The sequence below is a fragment of the Gadus chalcogrammus genome, chromosome 9 (genome assembly GCF_026213295.1).
Source record: "Gadus chalcogrammus isolate NIFS_2021 chromosome 9, NIFS_Gcha_1.0, whole genome shotgun sequence".
In the NCBI taxonomy this organism is placed as follows: domain Eukaryota; kingdom Metazoa; phylum Chordata; class Actinopteri; order Gadiformes; family Gadidae; genus Gadus; species Gadus chalcogrammus.
In genome coordinates this window covers 20,791,877-20,815,625 of record NC_079420.1, presented here as the reverse complement: position 1 = coordinate 20,815,625, position 23,749 = coordinate 20,791,877, and the positions used below count along the sequence as shown (strand labels likewise).

The following is a 23,749-nucleotide window of genomic DNA, read 5'->3' as shown; positions in this document are numbered from 1 at the left end:
AGGGTGTTGGGCTTGTTCGTAGGGCGGGATTCAAAGTATCTACCATGGCAACCGTAAAGAGGCGCGTAATGTAGTTCGCTGTTCGTCTGCATGATGTTTGGAGATTCGGAAAAGGGTTTTTCAAGGTAAAAGCGGAATGCTATGTTATGAGTATGTGGTTTGATAATAATACGTATGTTTTTATTCTTCATGATGCATCCCTCTTTTTTTCCCCTGCTATCGTCGATACATGGGTTGAATTGTTGTCCGCCGTCCACTATCTCCCAAACACAGTAGACTAACACACAGGCCTACTGTCAGCTTTACATTGAGCTTAACCCGTGAGATGCATTGTTTAACACGTTATCTCAACGGTTTTTGAAACCTTGTAACAACGGTGTTGCCCAGTTGAGATTACCATCACTGTCACTGTCACTCGCCACATTTCATTTATGACATATTTCCCCTGATTGCTTTCCTTTAAGAGTTTCAAACGCCCTCAGCATACACACCTAGTCCAACCTAACAATACATCTTGCACATCTTTCAATTCTTGAGTTATACCTGTGTAATATAATACACACAACATACATGCATTAACATACTTTTTGTGTTCTTCCGCAGATGACACTTTCAGCCCTGATAGCGTTGCTCGCAATAAACTTTGCCTTTGGAGCCGGCCTTGAAGATAATCACTATATTGATCAACAGCACAACCCTGGACATGATGTTAATGTGCTTCTTGGCAATCAGGTTGTTTAACATCTCCACCACAGTCCTTGTTTTCTGTTTTTGCTCCCGATTAATCATCCCGTCATCATGTCCTCAACCTTTTTTCGTTGATTTCTAGAACACCAAAGAAACGGGTCAAATGGACCCATCGCAGCAGAGGGAGAAAATAATTGAGATAGTCAAAAAGATTGATATCAACTCTGATAAAATGTTATCAACAGGTAAGCGCACGTTTGAGTTTGTTTGTTCACCACGAGAATGACCACTTCACTACTCTACATTGTGTGGCAGTGTGCTCATCTGACAACCATAATCATGCACGATCTCACTCTGAACCACAGAGGAGCTGGCTCTGTGGATCCAGCAGGTCTACAGAAAATATGCACTGGAAGATGTGGAGGAGCGCTTCCCTAAGTTCGACCCGAACGCAGACGGCGTGGTGTCTTGGGAGGAGTACAACACGCAACAAGGGCTCATCACCCTCGACGATGCTGCGGTTTTGAACGACCCTGAACAAGAGTCCATCAGATATGTAATGGCTGCACACTCTTATGTCGTAGTGCTGAAACACAAACGGGACCTGTCACGTTGTGTGGGTTATCACACTGACCTACATGGATTTGTCTCCATACAACATAGCTGAGCTTGAAGGAGAAAAGGCGCTTTGATTTCGCTGATGTGGACGACACAGCAGGGCTTAATCTGCCAGAGTTTCTCGCCTTCACGCACCCCTCTGAGGTGGATCATATGGCCGTAAGTGTCTCTGCCTCAACACTCTTGAATGTTTACTTCTACAATTGCACATTACTTCCTTCCTTTTATGATTTCCAGCATTGCATGAACCTAATAATAACTATGTCTGCAATACAGGACTTCACCATTGAGGATGTGTTGAGCGAATATGACCGGGACGGTGATGGATTCATCAGTCTAACAGAGTTTATTGGGGATGTCCGTGGCAATGGTGTGTGTGTGTGCGTGTGCGTGCGTGCGTGCGTGCGTCAAATACGGCTAACACGTATTCATGTTGATTCATGTTGTCAAGTGTGTGTCAACCATTTTCCCCTCATGCTGAATTGTTGCTTGTATTTCTGTTTTCCAAGGAGATAGCACTCCATCTCATTGGGAGGTGGAGGAAACTGTGCGTTTTAAAGAGCTCTACGACCAGGATAAAGACGGCAAACTGAACCCCCAAGAGCAGCTTCGCTGGGTGGCTCCCAATAGTTACGGGTCAGCAAGGGAAGAGGTGAGAAACCGATATTTAGTAGTCTTAATATAGATGAGCAGGGTGTAAAATGGAAGATACCCCAAAGCAAGAATAAACCAATAAAGTTCATACTTTACAAGTACAAGCTCAGTGAGTTCTAGCCGCGATGGGACTGATGCGTACGTCAATGCTCAGGGGCTGAAAGTGGTGGTGTATTTTCATGTTAATTTGATTATGTTACTGCTCTGTGGTCAACAGGCTCTTCATCTAGTCAAGGAAATGGATCATGATGGAGATGGGAAAATCTCAGAGGCAGAGGTCCTGAAAAATCAAGAGTCATTCATGAACAGTGAAGTGACAGACTACGGTCGCCAACTGATCACGTCACACGACGAATTATAACTTCGCTATTAATGTTCATGTGTGCACAAACTCTAAATCTGGCTTCTATTTTGTATTATTCCAAAAAGAAATCTCTTACATATCTTATTTTTTTAAGAAATGAATTAATTAACACTATATGAGCAATGGATATCTGAGGTACTGCTGTATTGCAGTTATTATTCAGAAGTTATCCCCTCACCTTATTTGCAGTTATTAACTAACCAGTAGAAGAAAGAAATCTTTGTGTTCACTCTGGATGTGCTTTGGTGGGATGTGCAATGCAGCTCTTCCTCATTCAAACGACCGAGGCACTGGTGAGTGTCAAGGCTTGTTTCCTGAATGTGTCACAAAGAGTTTCAGTTCATATCAACCCTGATATGCATGGCCCGTCAAATCTTTTTGGAAGGCAAGCTTTGCATAGTGAACTCGACTGAGGGACCGTTCAAAGGGACTATTATCTACCGGCTGTTAAAATGGCTTTACAATTCAAAGATGTCTTTTGGGTAAGTGGGCCAATTATGTTATTAAACCTAATTAACTAATGCATTAAGTAGCTATTTATGTTACTGTTTCAGTAAGGTTGTGTATGTGTACATGAATTAAAACAATGCGTAATGAAATATTGTGTGTTCACTTCCTCTTCGCTATGCTGTAACTCATGACTCGAACATCCTCAAGGTGTCCTCTTTGTGAACGAATGTTTTAACTAAGTTTTGTTTTAACTACAAACTAAGGCGCATTAAGTGGTTTTCATATGATTTATTATTTTGAGTTTTTCATAAATTGTAAATAGATAAATGAAATGTAGGTAGATAAATCCAACTGATACACTACAATTTGAGGGCAAACACAATAGATGGAAAAAAGTAACTGAAAACTAATGGATTTGCATGCAACACAAGCACAATTATTCCATTGCAGCCTTTGAAAAAAAGACAGCTTACTTAATTTTTGGTACCTATAAACCCCCCCTCTTTCATATGTGCATCCTGTTCAACATTCAAATGTTTTCATTATACTTTACATAAATCCTTTATCTATACTATAGCACACTTTAAATTATGCATCTAAACGACTGATATTGACTTTGGTTAAGATTACTATTGACCAACTCCTGGGGCTTGTATCATTTGATGTTGTAACGTAACTGATTTTGCTCAAGATCCTCGATCCTTTCAATTAAAGTGCACACACTAAAACATCTATAACTAAACTGCTATATATATATATAATAGGCTATATATACAGGAGAGACACATAAACATTACATGTAGACACATATAGCCGTTTGAAAGCCCTGCCGACATTGGTATGTCCTGTATGTTTGGGTGTATAATAGTTAGTTAGTTTATATGCTCCTTATAACGGCTAGCCGTTGGGAGTTGCTGGACCGGCCCAATTGTCGATCCAGCAGCAGACATCACGACATCAGTCAGGGTTAGGTACCTTGTCAAGGACACCTCGACACTCAGCTAACCGGGGATCGAACCAGCAAGTTACCAGCCAACCCGCTCTACCTCCTGAGCTACTGCCGGACCAATAATGCAGCCTGTTGATACAATTATCATATTGGACAATTCTAGGGAGTGGACTTCATCAGCAACATGGGATATGAAGCCATAATTCAGAGACTTTGTGATGGCCGACGGACATGCAAGGACGTTGAAGAACTGCTGAAGATGAGGTATGTCATTTGTAGAAGGCTTTAATTACACAATTACAATAAATATATAACAGTATTAATGTACTCTAATTCAATGAAAATGTGTATTCTACATAGGGCATCCGCAGAAGAGAAATATGGAAAGGAATTGGTCACTATCGCGAGGAAAACTGGAGGCATTTATGAAATCAAGTAAATAGAAATATGTTAAATAGTATTAGGCCAGCCCTTAATGATACTCAACATAATCTTATTATGATTTTTTTTATATTTCAATTAATTAACCTTTCAAAATCGTTATTATTTTTCAAACAGCACCTTAAGAAAATCCTTTGATGAAGTGAAAACACGTATGTACACGGATGATCAAATATCTTTTATTGTTTTCTTCTTGTCATTCTTTGTTCAGCGTTTTCATTTGTTTAATTTAAAAGCCTGTGTTTCTGTTTTTTAGAAATTGAGAGGATTGGTCTCTTTCACCTCCACCTCTCTGGGATGCTGAAGGAGGAGGCGAAGAGCATGGAGACACACAGAGAGCAGCAGAAAGAGCAGAAGAAGAAGGTGACTTGAATCAAAGTATACTACTTGTTCATTCGTTTAGGCATTTGTACTGCATTTAAGTTTGGACCTTCTTGGGTTATTTGATCAAGTATGAAATGTAATTATTACACATAAATTAATGTTACATTAGACAAATAGCCTATTTGTGCTGATACATCAAGTATTTATTTTTACTTCTCCAGTTGGAATTACTCATGGACAAGGTCCAGAAAACAAAAGTATGCCTGTTTAAAAAAACAATGGAGGTAAGTTCAGCTTTTTACTGATGGATCTTTTCATTTGGGTCTAACCATCTTTATATCATCTACCACTACAACCATTCAAAACACACGGTAGACCTCATGCTGACTGTACAGGAAGCCGGTGACACGATAACTCAGTCATGCAGGAAGAGATGCTCTTGTTTTGGTCAATGCAGAACTGGCGGCAGCCTACAGGGGCTTTTTTTTCTTCTTTTTCATTTCTTGTTTGTGTTTAATAAAGTTAGATTACATTTTCAGTCCAAAAAATCCTATGAGCAGCGATGCAAAGAGGCTGACGAGGCCGAGCAGGCGGCTGTCAAGATTGGCAATGCTGCTGCAGCCACAGCCACACCCAAACAGACAGAAAAGGTACATTGAAAACCCTACTGTAGGCCTACACCAACTAAAGTTTATATTGGGAATCATGATTGTCGATCACAAGAGTGATTCCCAGGTATTAAAATATAGTTTTAACACCGAGTAAGATTCTCGTAAATCAAGGTCAATTTTATTTTTAGATTTTGCCATATAGGTTGTGGTTTTATTGATAACATTATAGAAGTCCCTATCGATTGACATTGACTAGATATTGTATGTCCAGGTCATTTTAAGCTACAAGCTAGTTGAATTGCTACACATTGCAACTTTAATGAATGATAGTCTGATGTTGCCTTCTACTGAATATTCAAAGCTTTAAAGTAACTTGAACATACTTTTATTTTCCTTCAGCTACAGAACAAATCAAAGCAGTGCAGGGAAGTGGCAGAAGAAGCTGGTGAGGAAGTCTGATAGATATAACATAATGAGCAATGGAATTCATTATTATCACATCAATTGACCCCACGAAGAGGAACTAATGCATATTCTTTTGTTTAGAGAAACAATACGTTTCAAACATCGAACAGCTTGACAAGATTCGTCAAGAATGGGAATTGACACATGTGACTACGTGTGAGGTAGACTGCCTTGCTTACACCATCCTCACTAATGTGACCTTTAAGCTTTGTACTTATTCTTGTAAGTAAAAAAACAACAACTTTACCATAACCTTTATCTTAAATTAACAACAAAATTAGCAACGCAATCCTAGGACTAATTAACTATAGCCTTCCCGCCTTCCTATTCCTATGCAGAGGGTTAAAACATCGATTTGATTCATGATTTATGTATTTCACTTTTGTAGAGAAGACACACAAGTTCGAAAGTCTACATAAAAAAGAATGAACCCACTTCCACTCTCGTTCCACACAATTAACCAGAGTGGAAATGTGGTTTGTCATCTGTACATCACTAACCCATTCATCAACCCCACCTACATCCAATGAATGTGACTGTGGCATTAAGGGCAACAAGTTAGACAGGGGACGTCACAATGAAAATGAAAGGACATCTTGCGAAAGTCCACCTGTGGAGGGACTGCTTTTGAATACTGGATGTCAGGAAGGGAAATTTTCACCGTAGAGCCCTAAACTGTCATTATGTTCTAAAAGTTGAATTGAAGACATTTCATTAATCAAGGTCTGCGTTACAGGCTTTCCAGCAGATGGAAGAGGAGCGCATCACCTTTGTAAGGAATGCCTTCTGGATTCACAGCAATCAACTGTCCTTGCAATGCGTCAAAGATGATGAGGTGGGCCCAGTGACTGTGCATGAAATCCTATTATAATACATTTAATTTAACCCTAAATCTAACCCTATTATCCAACATGTTGCACTATAGTTATCGTTGGAAACATACTATTTCACACATACGTTTCTAAAATGGCTCTTTAGTGTTACGAGGATTTGAGGATCACACTGGAAAAGTGTGCCATCGTTGAAGACAACGACTGCTTTATGGACATGAAACGCACAGGGCCAAATCCACCTGGTAAGGCATATTCCCCATATGAATCAATCAACATACTTTGTATTCCATGTAAGCCACACCTTCAATCCTAGAACTAAAGTTACAAAAACATTAAATAACGAATTAGCCTCTGAAAATGCATTTTTTTGGTCATATTCCCAGCCCCAATCCAATTTGAGAATTACTACGAAAGGCAAACAGCAGACAACGGCGATCCTGCTGGCTTTGTTGGCGTCATGAAAAGGTAAGAAGCCCATTTAATGGTTTTAAATTACTTGAAAGTGGCCAGCTCAAATATATTTCCATTTTCCATTTATAATTCCATTTATATACATGAAGATCTTCTCAATTATTACCACTTAAAGGTCCCATGGCATAAAAATCTCACTTTATGAGGTTTTCTAACATAAATATGAGTTCCCCTAGCCTGCCTATGGTCACCCAGTGGCTAAAACTTACGTTTGGTGTAAAACGAGCACTAGCTGTTCTGCTCGCCTTTGAAAAAACGGAGGCTCAAGCTCGCTGATTTGGAATGTCTTTATTTATGTCGTCATAAAGCATCTAAGCTCCTCCCCTTACTCTGCCTGGCCCGCCCAGAGACGTTGGCCCGCCAATGAGACACGACCGTGCGAGCGCCACATGTGTGTGTGTGTGAATACACTCACTGTAACGCAAATGTTTCTTGTAGGTTCTTTGACGTCTTTTGTATTTCCACAACGAGACAGTGGGGGTTATCTGAGCCATGGTTGAGAAGGAATTGGGGGAAAGGAACTTTGGCTTTGATTCACTGAAGTACATGAACTGCGACATGCCGCCGGTTGCCGCGAGGCACCATCGCCCGGCAGCGGGCAGCCGGCAGCAGGCAGCGCGCGGTTCAGTCTACTTTAGATTGATGTGAAAGACGTCGCAGAACCCGACAAAGTTGTTTGTGATTCATAATATCGTCTGGAGGCGCACACAGCTTTTGGCCGTGATAATATGTATTATATGATATAGATATCTATGGATTATATGATATTATTTAGATATAGAGCTCCAGGACTGTAACGCAAGTGTTGTACACTTCCTTGTTATTTGGATAACTGTTCTGCTTTTAGTGTTATGGCGCATAACACGTCGGACTCTCGTCTCCGGTATTTCTACAACGAGACTCGTAGTGGGGGTTATCTCAGCCAAGGTTGAGAATGAATTGGGGGGAAGGAACTTTAGCTTTGACTCCCTCAAGAACATGAACCACGACATGGAGGAGAAAGGGATTGTTGGCGGCGAATGTCTCCCGCTTGAGCCCCGCTGAGGGACCACCGCCGGAGGCGGAGGTGCCTAAGCGCTGCCCGGCAACAATCCCTTTCTCCTCCTTGTCGCGGTTCAGTCTACTTCACATTGATGTGGACGTGGAAGAACCAGGAACGTCGGAGAACCCAACGCGGTCATTTGAGATTCATAATATCGGCTCAGACAGCTTTTGGCCGTGATAATATGTATTATATGATAAGATATCTATGTAGGCTATATGATAATATTTAGGTATAAAGCTCCAGGACTCCCGTGTGTTCTAGAATATTTACAGAACACGGCTAAAGGCTGTGTGCGCCTCGCCATTGCAATACATCCACTGTAAACAGAGCGCATGGTACCGTGGCTGCAAGCTGCTCAGGGCCACACCCCCACCCTCCTCCTTGACCCGCCTCGCTCCTCCTCATTTGCATTATAGCTACAGACACCAAAACAGCGTATTTGGGGGAAGCTCAATGTGCGACTGGCTCGGAGTGGCTGTAAGTCTTTGAATACTGTGTTAGTTGCCCACTAATACCTATATTAAAGAATACATAAAATAGCATGTCATGGGACCTTTAAAATGTCTTACTCGTTCCTTTTTGTAATTTCTAGGTTCACAACTCTACTGCAAGGGAGCGCTCTGTGTTCCCCGAAAACAAACGGCATTGAGCCAGTGACGCAGTCTAAAGGTATGTGTAAAGTCATTGGAAACCACTAGAAGTAGGCCACTGGTGTACATCTCCATCTTAATAAGATGGAGTATTATCATGTCGTAGCTAGTGAGGTCATTCTGATTGTATTCAAACGTTTTTAGCGAGCACCCATGTTCCTCAAGCTAACCAACGTCTCATTCTGAATATCTTCAGAAGATGCAGAAGGTGTATATGCCTCGATTCCAGGATTTCCAAAAGAGCCGACGAGCGCAGAGTTGAGCGGGGAGTTGAGCGGAGAGTTCAGCGAGCAGTTCAAGGCTCTGTACGACTACGTGGCTCAGGTGAGCCTGGCTCCACGCTCCCGGCGGCAAAACCCACACATCCTAGATGGGCCTGGAGCCGACCGTTCAAATATTGGTCTGTGTTCTTTACTCAGGGGGAAGACGAGCTGTCGATGGCGGCCGGGGATGTGGTGGTGGTGATCGAACAGGGCGACGACGGCTGGTGGACAGCGGAGAGGAACGGCCGCTCTGGACTGGTTCCAGGGTCTTATCTCACCCAGGAATGAGGTCAACTCAACTTGCTTTATTCACGAAGGGCCATGGTCTCTGAAGGGGAAGTGAGGCCGTTATCGACTTTTTATTGGAAAAAGGAAACGTTACATTTCACAATGTTGTGGTGTGTGTGCTTTAAATATGCTTTCCCTTTTTTAATCTTTACTGACTCAATATTATCATGATGTGTCTGCTTTATCTGTGCGTTCTGGTTATCCAAGTATAAGAAAAAGTTATTTATTTGTGTTATAGATATTGGTATTATTATGCTTTACATTGCTGTATCCTCTTGCAGGTCTGCTGATGTATGTTGTTGACAATGACCATATCATGGCAAGTCGGGTTTTAACCGTCTAATATTATCTTTTTGAGCGCAAAGCTTGGTTTTGTCATTGTGCCAAAATGTATCTCTGTTAACAATATGTATGGCGTACAAATAAAATCAGTTTGAGGCTTTCCTAAGGGGTTCCCCATTGATGAGTCCATCAAGACAGGCAGAGAGTTGCACATGAACACGCACACACAGACACACGCACACACGTTGAGCGTTCAATGGTTACCATTGTGAAGTGTGGTTGTGTTGCTGGTAAGCGTTTTACACACAGAGACTTTCCTACATTTTATTTACATTCTTGTGTTTTCAAACGCTACAAGTCAGGAAATTAAATTCTACAGCTTTTATTGGAAGGCTGATGAAACAAACTATATGGACAAAATACTATACTTGTATGCCCTCTATGGAGATATATTGATACAATAGTGTTCTTTGAGACATGTTGAAGCAACAACGGAAACCACAATTTCAAAATAATTTGTTCAAACTAAATGATTAGTTAAGACTAGTCTTACCTAGAAATTAACACCTCACTCACCGTCAGTGAGACTGAATGATCCACACTTTACACTTTAAGAGGCCAAAAAAAAAGAATGGTTCTCCCCTTTGGTTGTTGGAGAATACAATTCTAGACAGAAACCAACTCTATTTGCATGTTAAAAGGAGTGTGTTTGTAAGTGTATGTACAACTTCTTCACCCATATGTTTCTCCGGTGATGAGACGGTCATAGTTCGATGCAGGCCTTCTTTGACACAGAACGGCACAAGCACACAGAATGCCCAGCATCTGTAAAAGACAGACACAAATCACATCACAAGTTTTCTGTTTTGTTGAATTCTAATTACATAGTTGAACCAATCCATATGTATAGTTAACTTGTAAAGATGCCTCAATGAAACTAGACACTCAACTTACATACAAAAAAATGCAGCAAAGTCATGAATGATTATTCCAATCACAGGATGGAATAAACTGAGATGATAGCAGGATGAGGAGAAACTAATTAGAATGATGTCATGTCATTTCAAAATGGACGTCTCTTTTTAGAACGTATACAGCTTGTGTCTGCCGGTCAGTACAGGCAGATGTTTATAAGAGCCTATACAACCTATACATGAAGAGAACTCTTATATCAACCGATGTAGTCTGCCAATAATGTATGACCCTTAGAAGAAAAGGGCTGGGCAAGCAGACCACAGGTCATGCAGCCAAGCTTTCCATCTGTGTGGCTTCTGAGGTTTTTTAGTTCACACACAACTTCTCCAACACCCATTAATCCAAGCTTTTCAAAACCGCCTTACCTGAATTGTAGCAAACGTCACTGCTGCCAGGATGACATACATCATGATCTCTTTCAGCTTCTTCACAACCAGAGCTTCACAGCCCTGTAGGCACACAGTCACCAACCAAACAAATATCACATCCCAGCTACAGAGGTCTCAGGACTACAATCAGCAAGTAAAGTCAATCATTAAGGGATGGAGCATTTATCACCAGAATTCTCAGACAAATACACATTTTCAAATTGGTCTGGCAATGTCAGGCTATACCCTCCCATCATCATTTTAATCATTAGAAACGACAAAAACTTTCTTTCACGATAAATCATCTCTAGTTAATGACGTTATGATAAGACTCAATGACAGCCAACAACACTAGTGGCTCTACGACAGACCTGACGTGTGGCACAGCAGTAGGGTTGAAGGGCCCTTACCTCTTGGAACAGGTCCTCGGTGCGGGTCAGGGACCCTGTGCAGGTTTCAAGATCCGGTCTGCAGCAGCTGATCGGTACACTGTTATTCTTGGAACCCTCAAACCACGGAGTGTGTGTCCAATCAGAGTAGTTGTGGATCCCACAACACTTGAGCTACAGAAAGAAATAAAGCTTGGTTCCCCGAGAACGTCTCCAACCTTATAATAATGATAATGTAAATTTGTTCAGAGCGAGTGAGTGTTGTCACCTGTCTCTGCACGTAGTCGATAGCACGGCTAGCAGCATCACTGTTGGTTCCATTGTATTCATCGTACACACCCTGGATTGAACTGTTCACACGTTCTTCAACCTGGAAACCAACATTATTTGTGTGTAAATAGGTTTGACAAACATAAACATATGCCTAATACTTAACAGAAAGAAACATATTCACTTAGCTTTGGTGGTACAATGGCATTTTATATTTATTGTTTGAAAATTTAAGACAAGCCCAACTATAGTAACTGATTCTCAGCGAGTAACTGATTATAGACTTGAGATACACACCTTTGCTCTGTAAACATATCCAAGAACCACAACGGCCACTTCTATCATGAACACCAGCAACAGGATGAAGACAAACTGTCGATAGTAAGACACAATACAGACTGTTTGTAGGACAAAACACATAATCATAATGTGATATTCAAACCATAAATAGTTTTACAATATAAAAAAAAAATACACACACGCACACACATTCCAAAAGGTTTAGAAGGTTTCAAATAAAGGCATCCTAAAAGACAATTCCAAAAAAATAAAAAATCTTTTACAAATTTAGCTGCCACTAATTTAGTGGAAACATGATATACCTGGTTGCTCCCGAAGTCTCATTTAACTACTTACAGATGCCAGTCCACAGGGACTCTCCCGGACTGTGGAGTAGCATCCGATGAGGCCAATGATGAACAGAAGTGCCCCGACGCCAATGATAACCGCAGCCGGGATAAGGGTATACACGTCTTCGAAGAAGTGATCATAGTCATCATATGTTATGAAGACATACGCTCCAGCATAGCACAGAACCCCAGCAGCCGCCTGGAACGAGAGACGACACGGTGCTCAATTAGTCATGTCCAAGAAATAGCAACGGGGAAAATAAAAACTGATTAAATGGAAACCAACCATTAATGGTAGGTAGAAACAAGCAGATGGAATACTTTAATAAATTGACTTTAAAACACAAGCCGTGCAAATGTAGGCTCTACCTGATAACAATCATCATTCAGCATGCCTCTACTACAGTTGTAAACAAAGTTCAGCTGCTCTGTGGTGCAAAATCATACGAGCTGTTTAATAGGCCTACTCACCCAAAAGATCAGGTTAAGGAAGACCAAGGCCGTCTTCGATGAGGTGATACCACAAGCGCCCATTTCTTAAACCGGGGTGTCAATAGATCGTTAAATGCAAAGTCAAAGGGATCCTATTTCAACATGTCAACCGCCGACTGAACTGCGTTTTCAGCACGACTGTTTCTAGGTGCTGTACATCAGGTTGACCACTAGAGTGCGCGGTTGGCCCGCATGGATCGCATCCTGTTGGTTCAATATGAGTGTTCAGTACATGTATTGCAATGTGCCACAGCATCTTTAACCTTAACCTTAACCTTTAACGTTTAAAAAGTCAACCTGCCCTGTTTGTATTACAAGTATTCTCTGCTTATGTCATATAACTATCTATTGCTATTACAGATATAACACATATTTATAAAAAAGGGTTATTACCCCCCAAAGGAAGCTAAATTATATTACAAAGCATCCTATCTTACACTGTCTATACATAGAGAACATGACAACCTTAAACATTTTTATGTTTGTAAGCATTTTTTTTTGTTTTTCATGTTGTTGCACTCCGAAACTATAGGGGGCGACCAACTTAGTCCTACTGGTTTATTTCAAGCTAATCAAACTGGCCGTCTAAACCTTTGACCAGACGTGTGAAATACATATCGTTCGTATCACATTACGTTCGAATCAAGCCTTTACTTGGGACATCTATCCTGGACTAAACCGAGGTAGGGCTGTTGTTTACAAATAGTGGACTGTCAATCACATCGATGTAAACAAAGATCTGTCATAGAACATGTACTATCATAACCCATAATATTACTTGTACGATAAGATCATCTGCCTATGCTTATGCTTCAGTTGTGGTTGTTTATCATACTTTAGGTATAGTCCTTGAAACGATGGCAGGCGACGAGAAGGAGAACCAGAGTGAAGCCGAGACCTCCTCTGGTCCACAGACCTCCTCCGGTCCCCAGACCCGGACCCTTTGCCGCTTCTACTCACAGGGAAGACGCTGTAACTTTGGCAAAAGGTGCAGGTTTGTCCACGAAAGGAGCGATTCTCACCTGAACACTACTACGATAGAGCAGGGAACGGAGCAAGACGAGTGTGAGGAAGGGTATTTTACCAACCAGCCTGACAGATCGATGGTCACTGAAGGGGAGATGGACCATAATAAGCCAAAGCCACCTATGGAGCGCAAGGTGGGCTCTGTAGCCAGGGGTGGAGGACCTACCCGTCGTACATGTCGCTACTTTCTCTCCGGCTCCTGTACTATGGAAGACAGATGCCGGTTCTGGCATCCACCCTCAATGCCCCCACTGGATGACCAGTTACCCCCTAAAGCTCAACACAGACCCTCCAAAGCGACGCCTGATCCTCCCGTCACCCATCTCCAGGAGGTCAAGCTTGGTGACATTACAGAGGAGGTCACCAAAGAGCTCCGCGACACAGAGATAAAGCAGATGATGAAGCGTTTTCCCAAACATCAGCTTATGGTTCAGGAGCGAGGTGACGGCCAAGTAACCTTTTATAGAGCCACTGTAGAAGCTACTGATCCTGACTGGGTAAAACACTAACCGACGACATTTATAACACACAATCAACGTTACAGGAGGAGCCACAGTTTTAACGCGGGATGAATTGTGACACATTTAAGACAATATTAATCGTAATTGTTAAGTAAAGCTCAGTCAAACAGTACCTGTTCATCAAAAGCTATTAACATACATGTAATTCGAAGTATACTTTGCACTTTCTCTATCAATTGTGACCAATAGGGACCTCTTTAAAGAATAATGTATATGTTTGTATTCATATAATTGATGATATTATACAGCAGCATGATTGCATTGAATACTTACTTGGACTGTTGCTTTGACCCACAGCCATTTGACCTTAAAGAAGTTGTTATATTGGTCAGCTTTCCAGAAAAATACCCCCTGGAGGTAATGACACGTACATCTCCTCATATTCCTGAATACGGTCTTATAGTCAACTGTATTACACCAACTCCAAATGTGAACCATAACCCTGGCACTCCTTCTTCAGATATTCACTCTAGACCTACCTCTAGACCAGGGCCTTCCATCAGTAATGGGCAGGTAAACTAACTCTAAAAGGCTTCTATTTCCTATTAATTACATTGAGTAACCAAACCTAAAGGGTGGTACAGTCGCATTGTTTGACCAGCGTGCTGTGTTTGGGGGCGCAGGCATGTGCAGGAGGCGTCCCAGGCCTGGCTGCAGGCCAAGCATGCGACCAACGAGCTGATGGGGAAGGTGGAGCTGCTGTTCCGGCCGTACCTGCGCTGGCTGGACCGCAGCATGGAGCGGCTGTTCACCGAGGGAGCCCGGCAGGTGAGGGCCGCCGTCTGATGCCCGCTACGTCCCCTGGATGCACACACATTTAAGGCTTCACTCAACCATTATGTTCCTGTTCGGTTCGTCGAGTGGTGGTTCTTCCAGGGAGGGTGATTCATCGTGTTGTCTATAAAAGGTCTTTAATCACCAGTTCTGCGGCTCCAACGTGATATCTTAGTTTAATATAATCGGATAAACCACAAAAAAAATAAATGTATTCATTTGATAATAAGTCATGAACCAAAAATTTGAATTCCTAAAGCATTGAGTAATTTTTAATTGGGTAAATTAATTAAAGGCTTAATCGGTTATCAATTGTATTTGATTTGAAACATTTTCTGTTAAACAACTTACCGATCCATTGGCCGATCGTTGCAGCCCCCCACACGTCGGCTCTATTCTCTGTGTTGTTCTCCAGTGTGTGACTCTGTGGCCCTCTCCCGTTGTCTGAACGGTGTGTCCCACAGCTAAAGAAAGACATTGACGTGGAGCGCGCCGGGCTGCAGTTCATCCGCTACGAGGAGCTCCAGGCCACGCTGTGTGAAGAGCCCGGCCCGGGGGACCCCGACGAGGACGAGGAGGGCGGGGGGCTGGGCCACCTGGACGACGGGGCGGAGGGCGGTTCACACGGGGGGAAGGCGGAGCGGACACAGGGCTGGGGCCGGGACGGGGAGGAACAGGAACAGGAACAGGAGGACGAGGACGAGGAGTCGAGCCGTCTGGTGGAGAACATCAAGCTGAGCGAGCCCCGCAGGGGGACGGAGGTGAAGCTGCTGGGCCTGAGCCTGGGCGACAACACGGCCACGGTGCTGGCCCGCCGGATCACCGTGTGCCTGCAGTGCAACCGGTACGACCAGGCCTTGATTTATACTGTACTGCACTGACGCTAAATGTAGACGTGTGCAGAGGGCGAGGAAAAATGTGACAATACAGGTTCAAAGAATACACAGATTTGTATGTGTGTGTGTATATAGTGTTGGGGAGTAACGGAATACATGTACCGGAGTTATGTATTCAGTATACAAATAATAAGTAACTTCCCAACACTGTATTATATACAGTGTTGGGAAGGATACTTATAAAATGGATATATATATTTATGGAATGTAATTTGCGATATGTCTTTGAAGAGTAATAAACATTTTGTATATATATTTTTATATTTTCTTTACCTGTATGCATATTGCATTGTTTACGTGCATCGATAATTAGTGATGAATTTCCTTATGTTTGTGTGTGTGTCTGTACATTTGTCTGTGTGTGTGTGTGTGTGTGTGTGTGTGTGTGTGTGTGTGTGTGTCTGTGTCTGTGTCTGTGTCTGTGTCTGTGTCTGTGTCTGTGTGCGTGCAGCTGTAAAGTGACGGCGGACCTGACGCTGGGCGTCACCCTGCCGTGCACGGCCCAGTGTGAGAAGTGCAGCGCGAGCATCGGCGCCACCTTCAGGCCCAGCCTGCTCCACGCCTACAGCGACGTGCTGGGCTACCTGGACCTCCACAACGCCGCGCCCACCGACCTGGTGCTGCAGGACTGCGAGCTCACTGCGGGCTGTCTGCACTGCTCGCAGGACGGCCCCATGCAGGTAGCACTCCTTTCATCGGTTTGATTAATTTTCGAATATGTAAAATAGTCAACGACGAAAAGACTTTAAACCGAAAATTTAGTAATTACCTGAAATAGAGAACGAAGAAGCAAAACAGTTATTGATGTCTCACTGAATGAAATTTATATTTAATTCAGAATGACTTAAGTAGTAATAGAAATGCAATAAGACTAAATATTTTTTGACAGGTTCTAGAAGCAGAGGGTCATTCTGATTCGCTCTCCTCTCGTTTTCCCCCTCAGAACGTCTGCTATGGTCAGACCAAGGAGCTGAATTGCGAGCACTGCCACAGTAAACTCAGCATCCTGGCAGAGAGCGCCAGGTTCCAGTACATCCCGCCACGCTCCAACAAAGCAGGTGACATGACTCTCCACTCACAGGGCTGCCGAGCCCTCCACACACCGCTGCATGCACTGCACCCCTGTTATTATAACGTGGTTGGTTGGTTTTTAACACACTTTAAACACGCACTCCTTCACATCGATTGAGCTCCATTCCTTTGAGGGCTGCAACTCAGAATTAATTTAGTAGAACGTTATTGGGATTATTGCAAGCGACAGCTGCTGCCTCAACAAGTCACTCGGCTCTGTCAAACACGCAAACACACGTCCAGCAAAAGATGTAATCACAAAGTGCAGAGTGTTTCAACGACATAGCCGTTAAATGCCTTTATTGGATATTGGATATTTTAATCGTATAAGGCAACCCTCTCCCCCAGAGGACGCTACCTTATGATGATGATTGGATATGGCATACACACCATTGAAAGATTGTTACCGAACTTTAAATAATTAATATTTTGATGCCATATATAATATATTATATATGTGTATGTGTTTAGAGCTGTCAGTTAAACGCGTTATTAACGGCGTTAACGCAAACCAAATTTAACGGCGTTGATTTTTTTATCGCGCGATTAATGCAATCATTTTATTAAAAATAAAAAGAAAACATTTTTTTTTTTTTTTTTTTTTTTCCTTTGGCTCAAAACAAAGAAGCAGTAGCCTGACTGCTATGTTCAAATGACATTTGTTCAAAGCAGTCGTTTAATTGCACTATAGGCTCTTTTTTTGTATCGTCCTGTTTTGATCAGTATATGCCAATGTTGTTATCAATAAAAAATCATTTGCACAAGGCAAGCCGATGCAATTCACCATGTTGATAAGAGAATTAAAATGAGAAGAATTATGGGACAAAAAAATCAAGGGATATTTAGCATAGAAAAATAATTTGCGATTAATTGTGATTAATCGTGAGTTAACTATGACATTAATGCGATTAATCACGATTAAATATTTTAATCGCTTGACAGCTCTTAATATATATATATATACAGAAAAAAGTCCAAGATAAACATGTGCCCTTTAATATTTATAATACATTATCTAACTACATGAATGCTTCAGAGGTGTGCGTGTGCGTGCGTGCGTGTGTGTGCAAAGACAAAGAAATAGCTAATCATTAGAGTATATAATAGAGTATTGTTCCATCTGTAACCAGTCCACATGTTCTGCAGGACCTAAAGATTCAACTCCCAACTATGGGAGGAAGGTGAGGGATCCGGCCGTGCAAAAGGGAAAGCCACTACCAGAGAAGGGGGCCTGCAAGCATTACAAACAGAGTCACCGCTGGCTACGGTAAACCCATCTCCCACGTGTCCATGCATCAATTCAGTAGACAGTATACAATTACAAATGGGGCAGTTAGCAGACGCTTTTATCCAAAGCGACTTACATCGGTTAATGCACACATTGACACACCGACGGCAGAGTCAACCATGCAAGGTGACAGCCAGCTCTACAGGAGCAGTTAGGGTTAAGTGTCTTGCTCGGGGACACATCAACACTCGGAGCTAGGAGGATCGAACTAGCAGCCTTTCCTTTACAAGGCAACTGCTCAACATCCTGAGCTAAGCCGACCAGGATGGATGATTTAGTACATGCACAGTTTTGAGGCGTTTCAGCAAAATCGCAATAACAAATTTGTTATTGCAATTTTGTTTGTTGTTGTTGTTTTGTGATATCTTATTAATAAGATATAATGATGTAGAACATAAATGATAGGGGTTAATGTCGTCTTCGTTTCAAGTCAATGGCAGTGACTTAAGGACAGCTTCAATTCTGGGATACATTGAAACAGGCCGATGTTAAAAAGCAGTGTTTGCACGCGTGCTCTGAGCTATAACGGTACGGACGTCCCATCCCATAATCCCGGCCCAGGTTCTCCTGCTGCGGACGGGCCTACGCCTGCGACGTGTGCCACGACGAGGACCAGGACCACCTCATGGAGCTGGCCACCAGGATGATCTGCGGCTACTGTGCCACGGAGCAGGTGAACGCAGGCAGGGCACAATGAGAGTAGTGTGGACTTACAGGGATAATCGTTTCAGGGGAGGTTTAGTGGAGAAAGCCTTTATTCATGGCTTTGGCGTCCTTGGTGGGCGCAAAGGTAATATACCCGAAAGCCCTGTATATTTCCGTAGTCAGTATCTCAGCCACGTTGTTTTTAGACAATAAGGCTATTTACTTTTAGAGTAAGAAGTTTAGACGCTAGACGTTAAAACGATTAGTATTTTTATGTAAAATCTTTGTTTTGTGTTGGGTGGGAGGTTTAGCGCTATTTCCATTGTTTTGTTTCCAATGCATATCATTCCTTAGTCCATAGTCTGATGTATGTGCCCCCCTGTCCTGTCTCCAGCCTTACGGTAACGGGAAGCCCTGCGGGGGCTGTGGGGGTATGATGACCCGGGGAGCTCACAGCAGCTTCTGGGAGGGGGGCCTGGGATGCAGGAACAAAGTGAAGATGAGCAGGTAGGTCCTTGACAGTTCTGAATGCTTTGTTTTGTACTACGCTTTATATACTTTTCACCTTTAAAGGAGGCTAATCAGAGCATTGTCTAATACACATTGCTGTTTAGCCTCTAGAGAGAGGGCCCTCCCTCAAAGTCATTTTCAATTTGAATGGTTGAATATGTTATTCCGGAACAGAAACGACCGGCAGAAATATGCCAACACCAACAAGACCATTTCACGGAAGGCGGCGGCAGACAAGAAGTAGATGTGTGGCCGTGTCACATGACCGGGGACAGGTGACATATCATGCAGATCTTTGAACTGAATATGAAATACAAAATATGTATAAATTACGGTTTGCTAATCATAACTGATCTGTTGTGTGCGGTTCTTTTGTCGATTTACCGAGCTGAAGGGGTAAACGGAAGACAAGAAGAGTCATGATTCTTGGCATATGATACAGAGCCTGTTGAGTTTTAATTAGATAAACAACGTTTGTTTAAATCAACATTTGTTGATCCTCACATTTCATCATTCCCAGAATGAACCACTTGAGAATGGAAACAAACATTTTGATTGCGATTGCATTTTTCTTTATTTTGCGAAGATTGACAGGCCCTTTATTCCGTGTTCATATCAGAACCGAGGAATATTGGGAGCATAGTTCAAAAGTTCAAAATGGAAGTATTATAAGGCGGGTTAACGAAAGGCCTTAATCCTGTTCAATGTACTGGTAGAGTGACCGGGTCAGGGTCAACCAGAGTCCCGGTAAGGACTACATAAATTCTTTCATTATGCAAATGATCCATAGTTTAGCAAAATGTTTGCAACAAATTGTCAGCCTTCTCCCTTAAGCATTTGAATCACCCAAATGTAAAGTTTGAAACACCTACTGTGCATTAAGTCAAACTATTTGACCACTATAACTGTAAAAATGTAATGTGAAATAAAATAATTAATTTTATTTGAATCAGGTTTCAAAGCTACTTCTCCACCCCAGTTTGCAAAAAAAGTAATCCTGTTGTAAAGGGAAGTTTATTTTAATTAGGATGGGGGGGGGGGGGGGGGGGAGTGCTGCCTCATTGCTCTCTCTCCCTGTTTCCTTGCGAGCAAATCCCTTCACTCTGCACTTTTGGGAACTACAAAGTTGATGAAGACAAACCTGGGAGGCACAGACTCCTAATGAGATGGAGAACTTGACCCTTGCAGCACCTTCAGTTTCTCCACTCTCAGGCTCCTTCAGATCGGCTCCTGCAGCCTCTCTGGGATCATCTCCTCTCCAACCATCTGCCTCTAATCACCTCTCCCTTCTTCCCCGTGCTCCTCGCCTTCTCCAGCTACTTTTTTATCCCCCCGACCGCGGTGCCCCAAGAGGCACCGAGCGTGTACGCGGTGCTGGTGGCTGGCTGTCCTGCTACTGTTTGACACTCAGTACTTCATCTGGCACGTGGTGCACCACAAGCACCTGCAGCTTTACCGGTGGGTGCACGCCATCCACCACAAGTACATATCCCCCTTCTCCTGGTCCGCCGAGCAGCTCAGCATCCCGGAGCTGATGGCGGTGGGGTTCTGGGGAAACCTGGACCCCGTTCTCCTGGGATGTCACCCGCTGACAACGTGGTGCGTGACTGTGTTCAGCATCTGGATGTCGGTGGAGGACCACATCGGGTACGACCTTCCGTGGACGCTGAACCGGGTGGTGCCCTTTGGGCTGCTAGGCGGAGCGCCAGCACATGACATGCACCACCAGAAGCCAGGGTGTAACTTCGCCCCGTTCTTCAGGCACTGGGACAGGATCTTTGGCACGGCGGCACCGGTTTAGATTAATGCAAAAAAGTTGTGCAGCGGTGTGTCAGAAAATACATGTATAGGATATAAACCTATGTTCTGTCGTTTACTTTTTATTTTTTATGTTGTCAGTTTCCTGCACTGCAAAGTCAATGTTTATTTTGTTTAATTATGTGTGCTGTATCCCCAACAATGTGTCCAAGAAGATATTGCTCACATAGTGTCTACAAAGTACACTGACACTTAACTTAATGTTAATCCATCGATTTGGGACAAATTATAAAATCTGTGAAAGGGAGTTCAATCCCGTGGATTATTTTGTTGGTTGCATAAGAGGAAGTCCCTTCTGGATTAACACAAATCTAGCCATGAACCCAGATTCCCCCTCCTTTGCTTTAGTCTTAGAGAAAACCTCTATCAAGTAGGTTAAATGAATAGCACAAACAGAATGTATGTCTAGTTCCTTATAGTTCCATCTTTGGACAAATTAAGCACCACATTTATATATTTTAAATAAATACAAGTTTATTGAACATATAACTCACAAATGTAACTTAATTAAGACTTCTGTTCAAATATTGCACAAGCATGTTTAAAACGTGCGTTCTCTGTGGAGTGCAGCTTGGTGTAGCTGATGAACTGGAGCCTCAGTTTCCTCAGTTCAGCCATGTTGAAGCTCCTGGTGTATTCAATGTAATAACATCAGGTTAAGGACAGATTGTGTGTTCATTCATGTGACAAAACGCTTGAAAGCTGTTAACCTTATTTGACCAAAGTAATATAGAAAACATAAAAAGCACCATAAGGATGCAACAAAAAAGTTCTCTGATGACTAGTTTACTTTCCAGGGCTAACATTTTCAAAGTGATGTGAAATAAAATAATTTATTTTATTTGAATCAGGTTTCAAAGCTACTTCTTGACCCCAATTTGCAAAAAAAGTAATCCTTTTGTGTAGGGTAGTTTGTTTTTATTAGGATTGTGGGGGGGGGGGGGAGTGCTGCCTCATTGCTCTCTCTCCCTGTTTCCTTGCGAGCAAATCCATTCACTCGGCACTTTATAAAGGGAACTACAAAGTTGGGGAAGACAAACTTGGGAGGCTGAGATGGAGAACTTGACTGAGCAGCACCTTGAGTTTCTTCACTCTCAGGCTCCTTCAGATCGGCTCCTGCAGCCTATCTGGGATCATCTCCTCTCCAACCATCTGCCTCTCATCACCTCTCCCTTCTTCTCCGTGCTCCTCGCCTTCTCCAGCTACTTTTTCTGCAGTCTACCCTTCGCCGCTCTCGACCTCCTGGGATCCAGAGTGCCAATGTTCCATCGCTATAAGATCCAGCCAGCCAGACGTCCCACGCCTAGTGCGATGGGTCAGAGCTTCCTGAGGTCAGTGTACAATCACTTGTTCTTCGTTTTGCCGGCGGTAGCCTTTTTTATCCCCCCGACCGCGGTGCCCCAAGAGGCACCGAGCGTGTACGAGTTGCTGGTGGACGGGCTGGCTGTCCTGCTACTGTTTGACACTCAGTACTACATCTGGCACGTGGTGCACCACAAGCACCTGCAGCTTTACCGGTGGGTGCACGCTATCCATCACGAGTACATATCCCCCTTCTCCTGGTCCGCCGAGCAGCTCAGCATCCCGGAGCTGATGGCGGTGGGGTTCTGGGGAAACCTGGACCCCGTTCTCCTGGGATGTCACCCGCTGACAACGTGGTGCGTGACCGTGTTCAGCATCTGGATGTCGGTGGAGGACCACATCGGGTACGACCTGCCGTGGACGCTGAACCGGGTGGTGCCCTTTGGGCTGCTAGGCGGAGCGCCAGCACATGACATGCACCATCAGAAGCCAGGGTGTAACTTCGCCCCGTTCTTCAGGCACTGGGACAGGATCTTTGGCACGGCGGCACCGTTTTAAATTAATGCAAAAAAGTTGTGCAGCGGTGTGTCAGAAAATACATGTATATAAACCTATGTTCTGTCGTTTACTTTTTATTTTTTATATTCTAATTTTACTGCACTGCAAAATAAATGTTTATTTTGTTTAATGACGTGTGCTGTATCCCCAAAAATGTAAGCTCTAAGAAGGCATTGCTCACATTCTCAAGTTTTGAACAGAGTTCAGAGTGAGGCAGTGTTGTTTATATTCAGAAACAACACTGCCTCAAAAGGAACTATACCAGTAGAGGCATATACTTTTCCCTGAACTTTTAAACGTTGCAAACGTGCAAAAACATAATTATATATTTATGTGGCATTCAGTCCATTAAGAGTGTCAGTGTACTTTGTAGACATTATAATAATGTCTACAAAGTACACTGACATTCTTAATGTTAATCCATCGATTTGTTTGTTGCATATAGTACACTGACCCTCTTAATGGTAATCCATTGAATTGGGACAAATTATATTGTAGGTATATCTTTGAAAGCGAGTTTAATCTCGTGGATTATATTGTTTGCTGTGTGAGGTGAAGTCTCCTCTGGTAAATCTAGCCATGAAACAGATTTCCCCTCAATCTCGTGTATTATATTGTTCAATCTCGTGGATTATATTATTTGTTGCTTAAAGGGAACCTTTGTCTAGCCATGAACCAGATTTTCCCTCCTTTGCTTTAGTCTTAGAGGAAATCTATGAAGATATTATTGTAGCAAAAATCTTTAGCACCTGTACCTGCAGATTTTGTATGCGTAGGCCTACACTAAAGTCACAAATGTGTAACAGTAAATTTGAATTCGTA

The 23,749-nt window shown here is 42.8% G+C and overlaps 6 protein-coding genes across 7 annotated transcripts; 5 read left to right on the top strand and 1 right to left on the bottom strand.

The window, feature by feature from the left end:
* Window positions 1-29: 29 nt before the first annotated feature.
* On the top strand, window positions 30-3,878 carry rcn2 (reticulocalbin 2). The gene is made up of 8 exons (XM_056598212.1): window positions 30-125; window positions 604-732; window positions 830-932; window positions 1,053-1,243; window positions 1,351-1,464; window positions 1,582-1,675; window positions 1,815-1,957; window positions 2,177-3,878. The coding sequence occupies exons 2-8, from the start codon at window positions 604-606 to the stop codon at window positions 2,318-2,320; spliced, it is 918 nt and encodes a 305-aa protein (XP_056454187.1). The 5' UTR covers window positions 30-125; the 3' UTR covers window positions 2,321-3,878.
* pstpip1a (proline-serine-threonine phosphatase interacting protein 1a) lies at window positions 2,718-10,536 on the top strand. Of its 2 annotated transcripts, XM_056598211.1 has the most exons (15): window positions 2,718-2,805; window positions 3,886-3,986; window positions 4,083-4,157; window positions 4,281-4,315; window positions 4,420-4,526; window positions 4,709-4,771; window positions 5,027-5,137; window positions 5,498-5,543; window positions 5,645-5,724; window positions 6,300-6,398; window positions 6,542-6,638; window positions 6,780-6,861; window positions 8,505-8,581; window positions 8,759-8,886; window positions 8,982-10,536. In XM_056598211.1, exons 1-15 carry the CDS (start codon window positions 2,776-2,778, stop codon window positions 9,111-9,113), a joined length of 1,263 nt encoding a protein of 420 aa, XP_056454186.1. In that variant the 5' UTR covers window positions 2,718-2,775; the 3' UTR covers window positions 9,114-10,536. The 2 variants fall into 2 exon arrangements, with proteins under 2 accessions (XP_056454186.1, XP_056454185.1); XM_056598210.1 differs by having other exon boundaries at window positions 8,759-9,109.
* Window positions 8,335-12,673, bottom strand: tspan3a (tetraspanin 3a). Its single transcript, XM_056598213.1, has 7 exons — window positions 12,498-12,673; window positions 12,034-12,225; window positions 11,695-11,769; window positions 11,396-11,497; window positions 11,149-11,301; window positions 10,736-10,819; window positions 8,335-10,220 (listed from the first exon to the last, which is right to left on the bottom strand). The coding sequence occupies exons 1-7, from the start codon at window positions 12,558-12,560 to the stop codon at window positions 10,128-10,130; spliced, it is 762 nt and encodes a 253-aa protein (XP_056454188.1). The 5' UTR covers window positions 12,561-12,673; the 3' UTR covers window positions 8,335-10,127.
* On the top strand, window positions 12,087-20,256 carry si:dkey-24l11.2 (uncharacterized protein LOC100034462 homolog). Its single transcript, XM_056598209.1, has 13 exons — window positions 12,087-12,320; window positions 13,051-13,201; window positions 13,359-14,041; window positions 14,363-14,422; window positions 14,526-14,578; window positions 14,689-14,833; window positions 15,304-15,683; window positions 16,187-16,415; window positions 16,679-16,793; window positions 17,953-18,073; window positions 18,656-18,767; window positions 19,134-19,246; window positions 19,424-20,256. Exons 3-13 carry the CDS (start codon window positions 13,376-13,378, stop codon window positions 19,491-19,493), a joined length of 2,064 nt encoding a protein of 687 aa, XP_056454184.1. The 5' UTR covers window positions 12,087-12,320; window positions 13,051-13,201; window positions 13,359-13,375; the 3' UTR covers window positions 19,494-20,256.
* Window positions 19,907-22,019, top strand: LOC130389766 (cholesterol 25-hydroxylase-like protein 1, member 1). The gene is given in 3 exon segments (XM_056599703.1): window positions 19,907-19,912; window positions 20,438-20,628; window positions 20,630-22,019. Coding segments are annotated over 3 exon segments (618 nt in total). The 3' UTR covers window positions 21,051-22,019.
* Window positions 22,019-23,231, top strand: LOC130389215 (cholesterol 25-hydroxylase-like protein 1, member 1). The gene has a single exon (XM_056598891.1). It carries the CDS (start codon window positions 22,121-22,123, stop codon window positions 22,925-22,927), a length of 807 nt encoding a protein of 268 aa, XP_056454866.1. The 5' UTR covers window positions 22,019-22,120; the 3' UTR covers window positions 22,928-23,231.
* Window positions 23,232-23,749: the final 518 nt, after the last annotated feature.

Excerpts from the sequence above, each read along its gene's own strand:
- rcn2 (XM_056598212.1), top strand. The coding sequence starts at position 604 with ATGACACTTTCAGCCCTGATAGCGTTGCTCGCAATAAACTTTGCCTTT. Across the intron at positions 1,244-1,350 it reads AACAAGAGTCCATCAGATAT|CTGAGCTTGAAGGAGAAAAG; the intron begins GTAATGGCTGCA and ends CATACAACATAG. Across the intron at positions 1,465-1,581 it reads CTGAGGTGGATCATATGGCC|GACTTCACCATTGAGGATGT; the intron begins GTAAGTGTCTCT and ends TCTGCAATACAG.
- pstpip1a (XM_056598210.1), top strand. The coding sequence starts at position 2,776 with ATGGCTTTACAATTCAAAGATGTCTTTTGG. Across the intron at positions 5,544-5,644 it reads GGAAGTGGCAGAAGAAGCTG|AGAAACAATACGTTTCAAAC; the intron begins GTGAGGAAGTCT and ends TCTTTTGTTTAG. Across the intron at positions 6,639-6,779 it reads CACAGGGCCAAATCCACCTG|CCCCAATCCAATTTGAGAAT; the intron begins GTAAGGCATATT and ends TCATATTCCCAG.
- tspan3a (XM_056598213.1), bottom strand. The coding sequence starts at position 12,560 with ATGGGCGCTTGTGGTATCACCTCATCGAAGACGGCCTTGGTCTTCCTT. Across the intron at positions 11,498-11,694 it reads GATATGTTTACAGAGCAAAG|GTTGAAGAACGTGTGAACAG; the intron begins GTGTGTATCTCA and ends GTTGGTTTCCAG. Across the intron at positions 10,221-10,735 it reads TGACGTTTGCTACAATTCAG|ATGCTGGGCATTCTGTGTGC; the intron begins GTAAGGCGGTTT and ends TGTCTTTTACAG.
- si:dkey-24l11.2 (XM_056598209.1), top strand. The coding sequence starts at position 13,376 with ATGGCAGGCGACGAGAAGGAGAACCAGAGTGAAGCCGAGACCTCCTCT. Across the intron at positions 15,684-16,186 it reads GTGTGCCTGCAGTGCAACCG|CTGTAAAGTGACGGCGGACC; the intron begins GTACGACCAGGC and ends GTGTGCGTGCAG. Across the intron at positions 16,416-16,678 it reads CGCAGGACGGCCCCATGCAG|AACGTCTGCTATGGTCAGAC; the intron begins GTAGCACTCCTT and ends TTTCCCCCTCAG.
- LOC130389215 (XM_056598891.1), top strand. The coding sequence starts at position 22,121 with ATGGAGAACTTGACTGAGCAGCACCTTGAGTTTCTTCACTCTCAGGCT.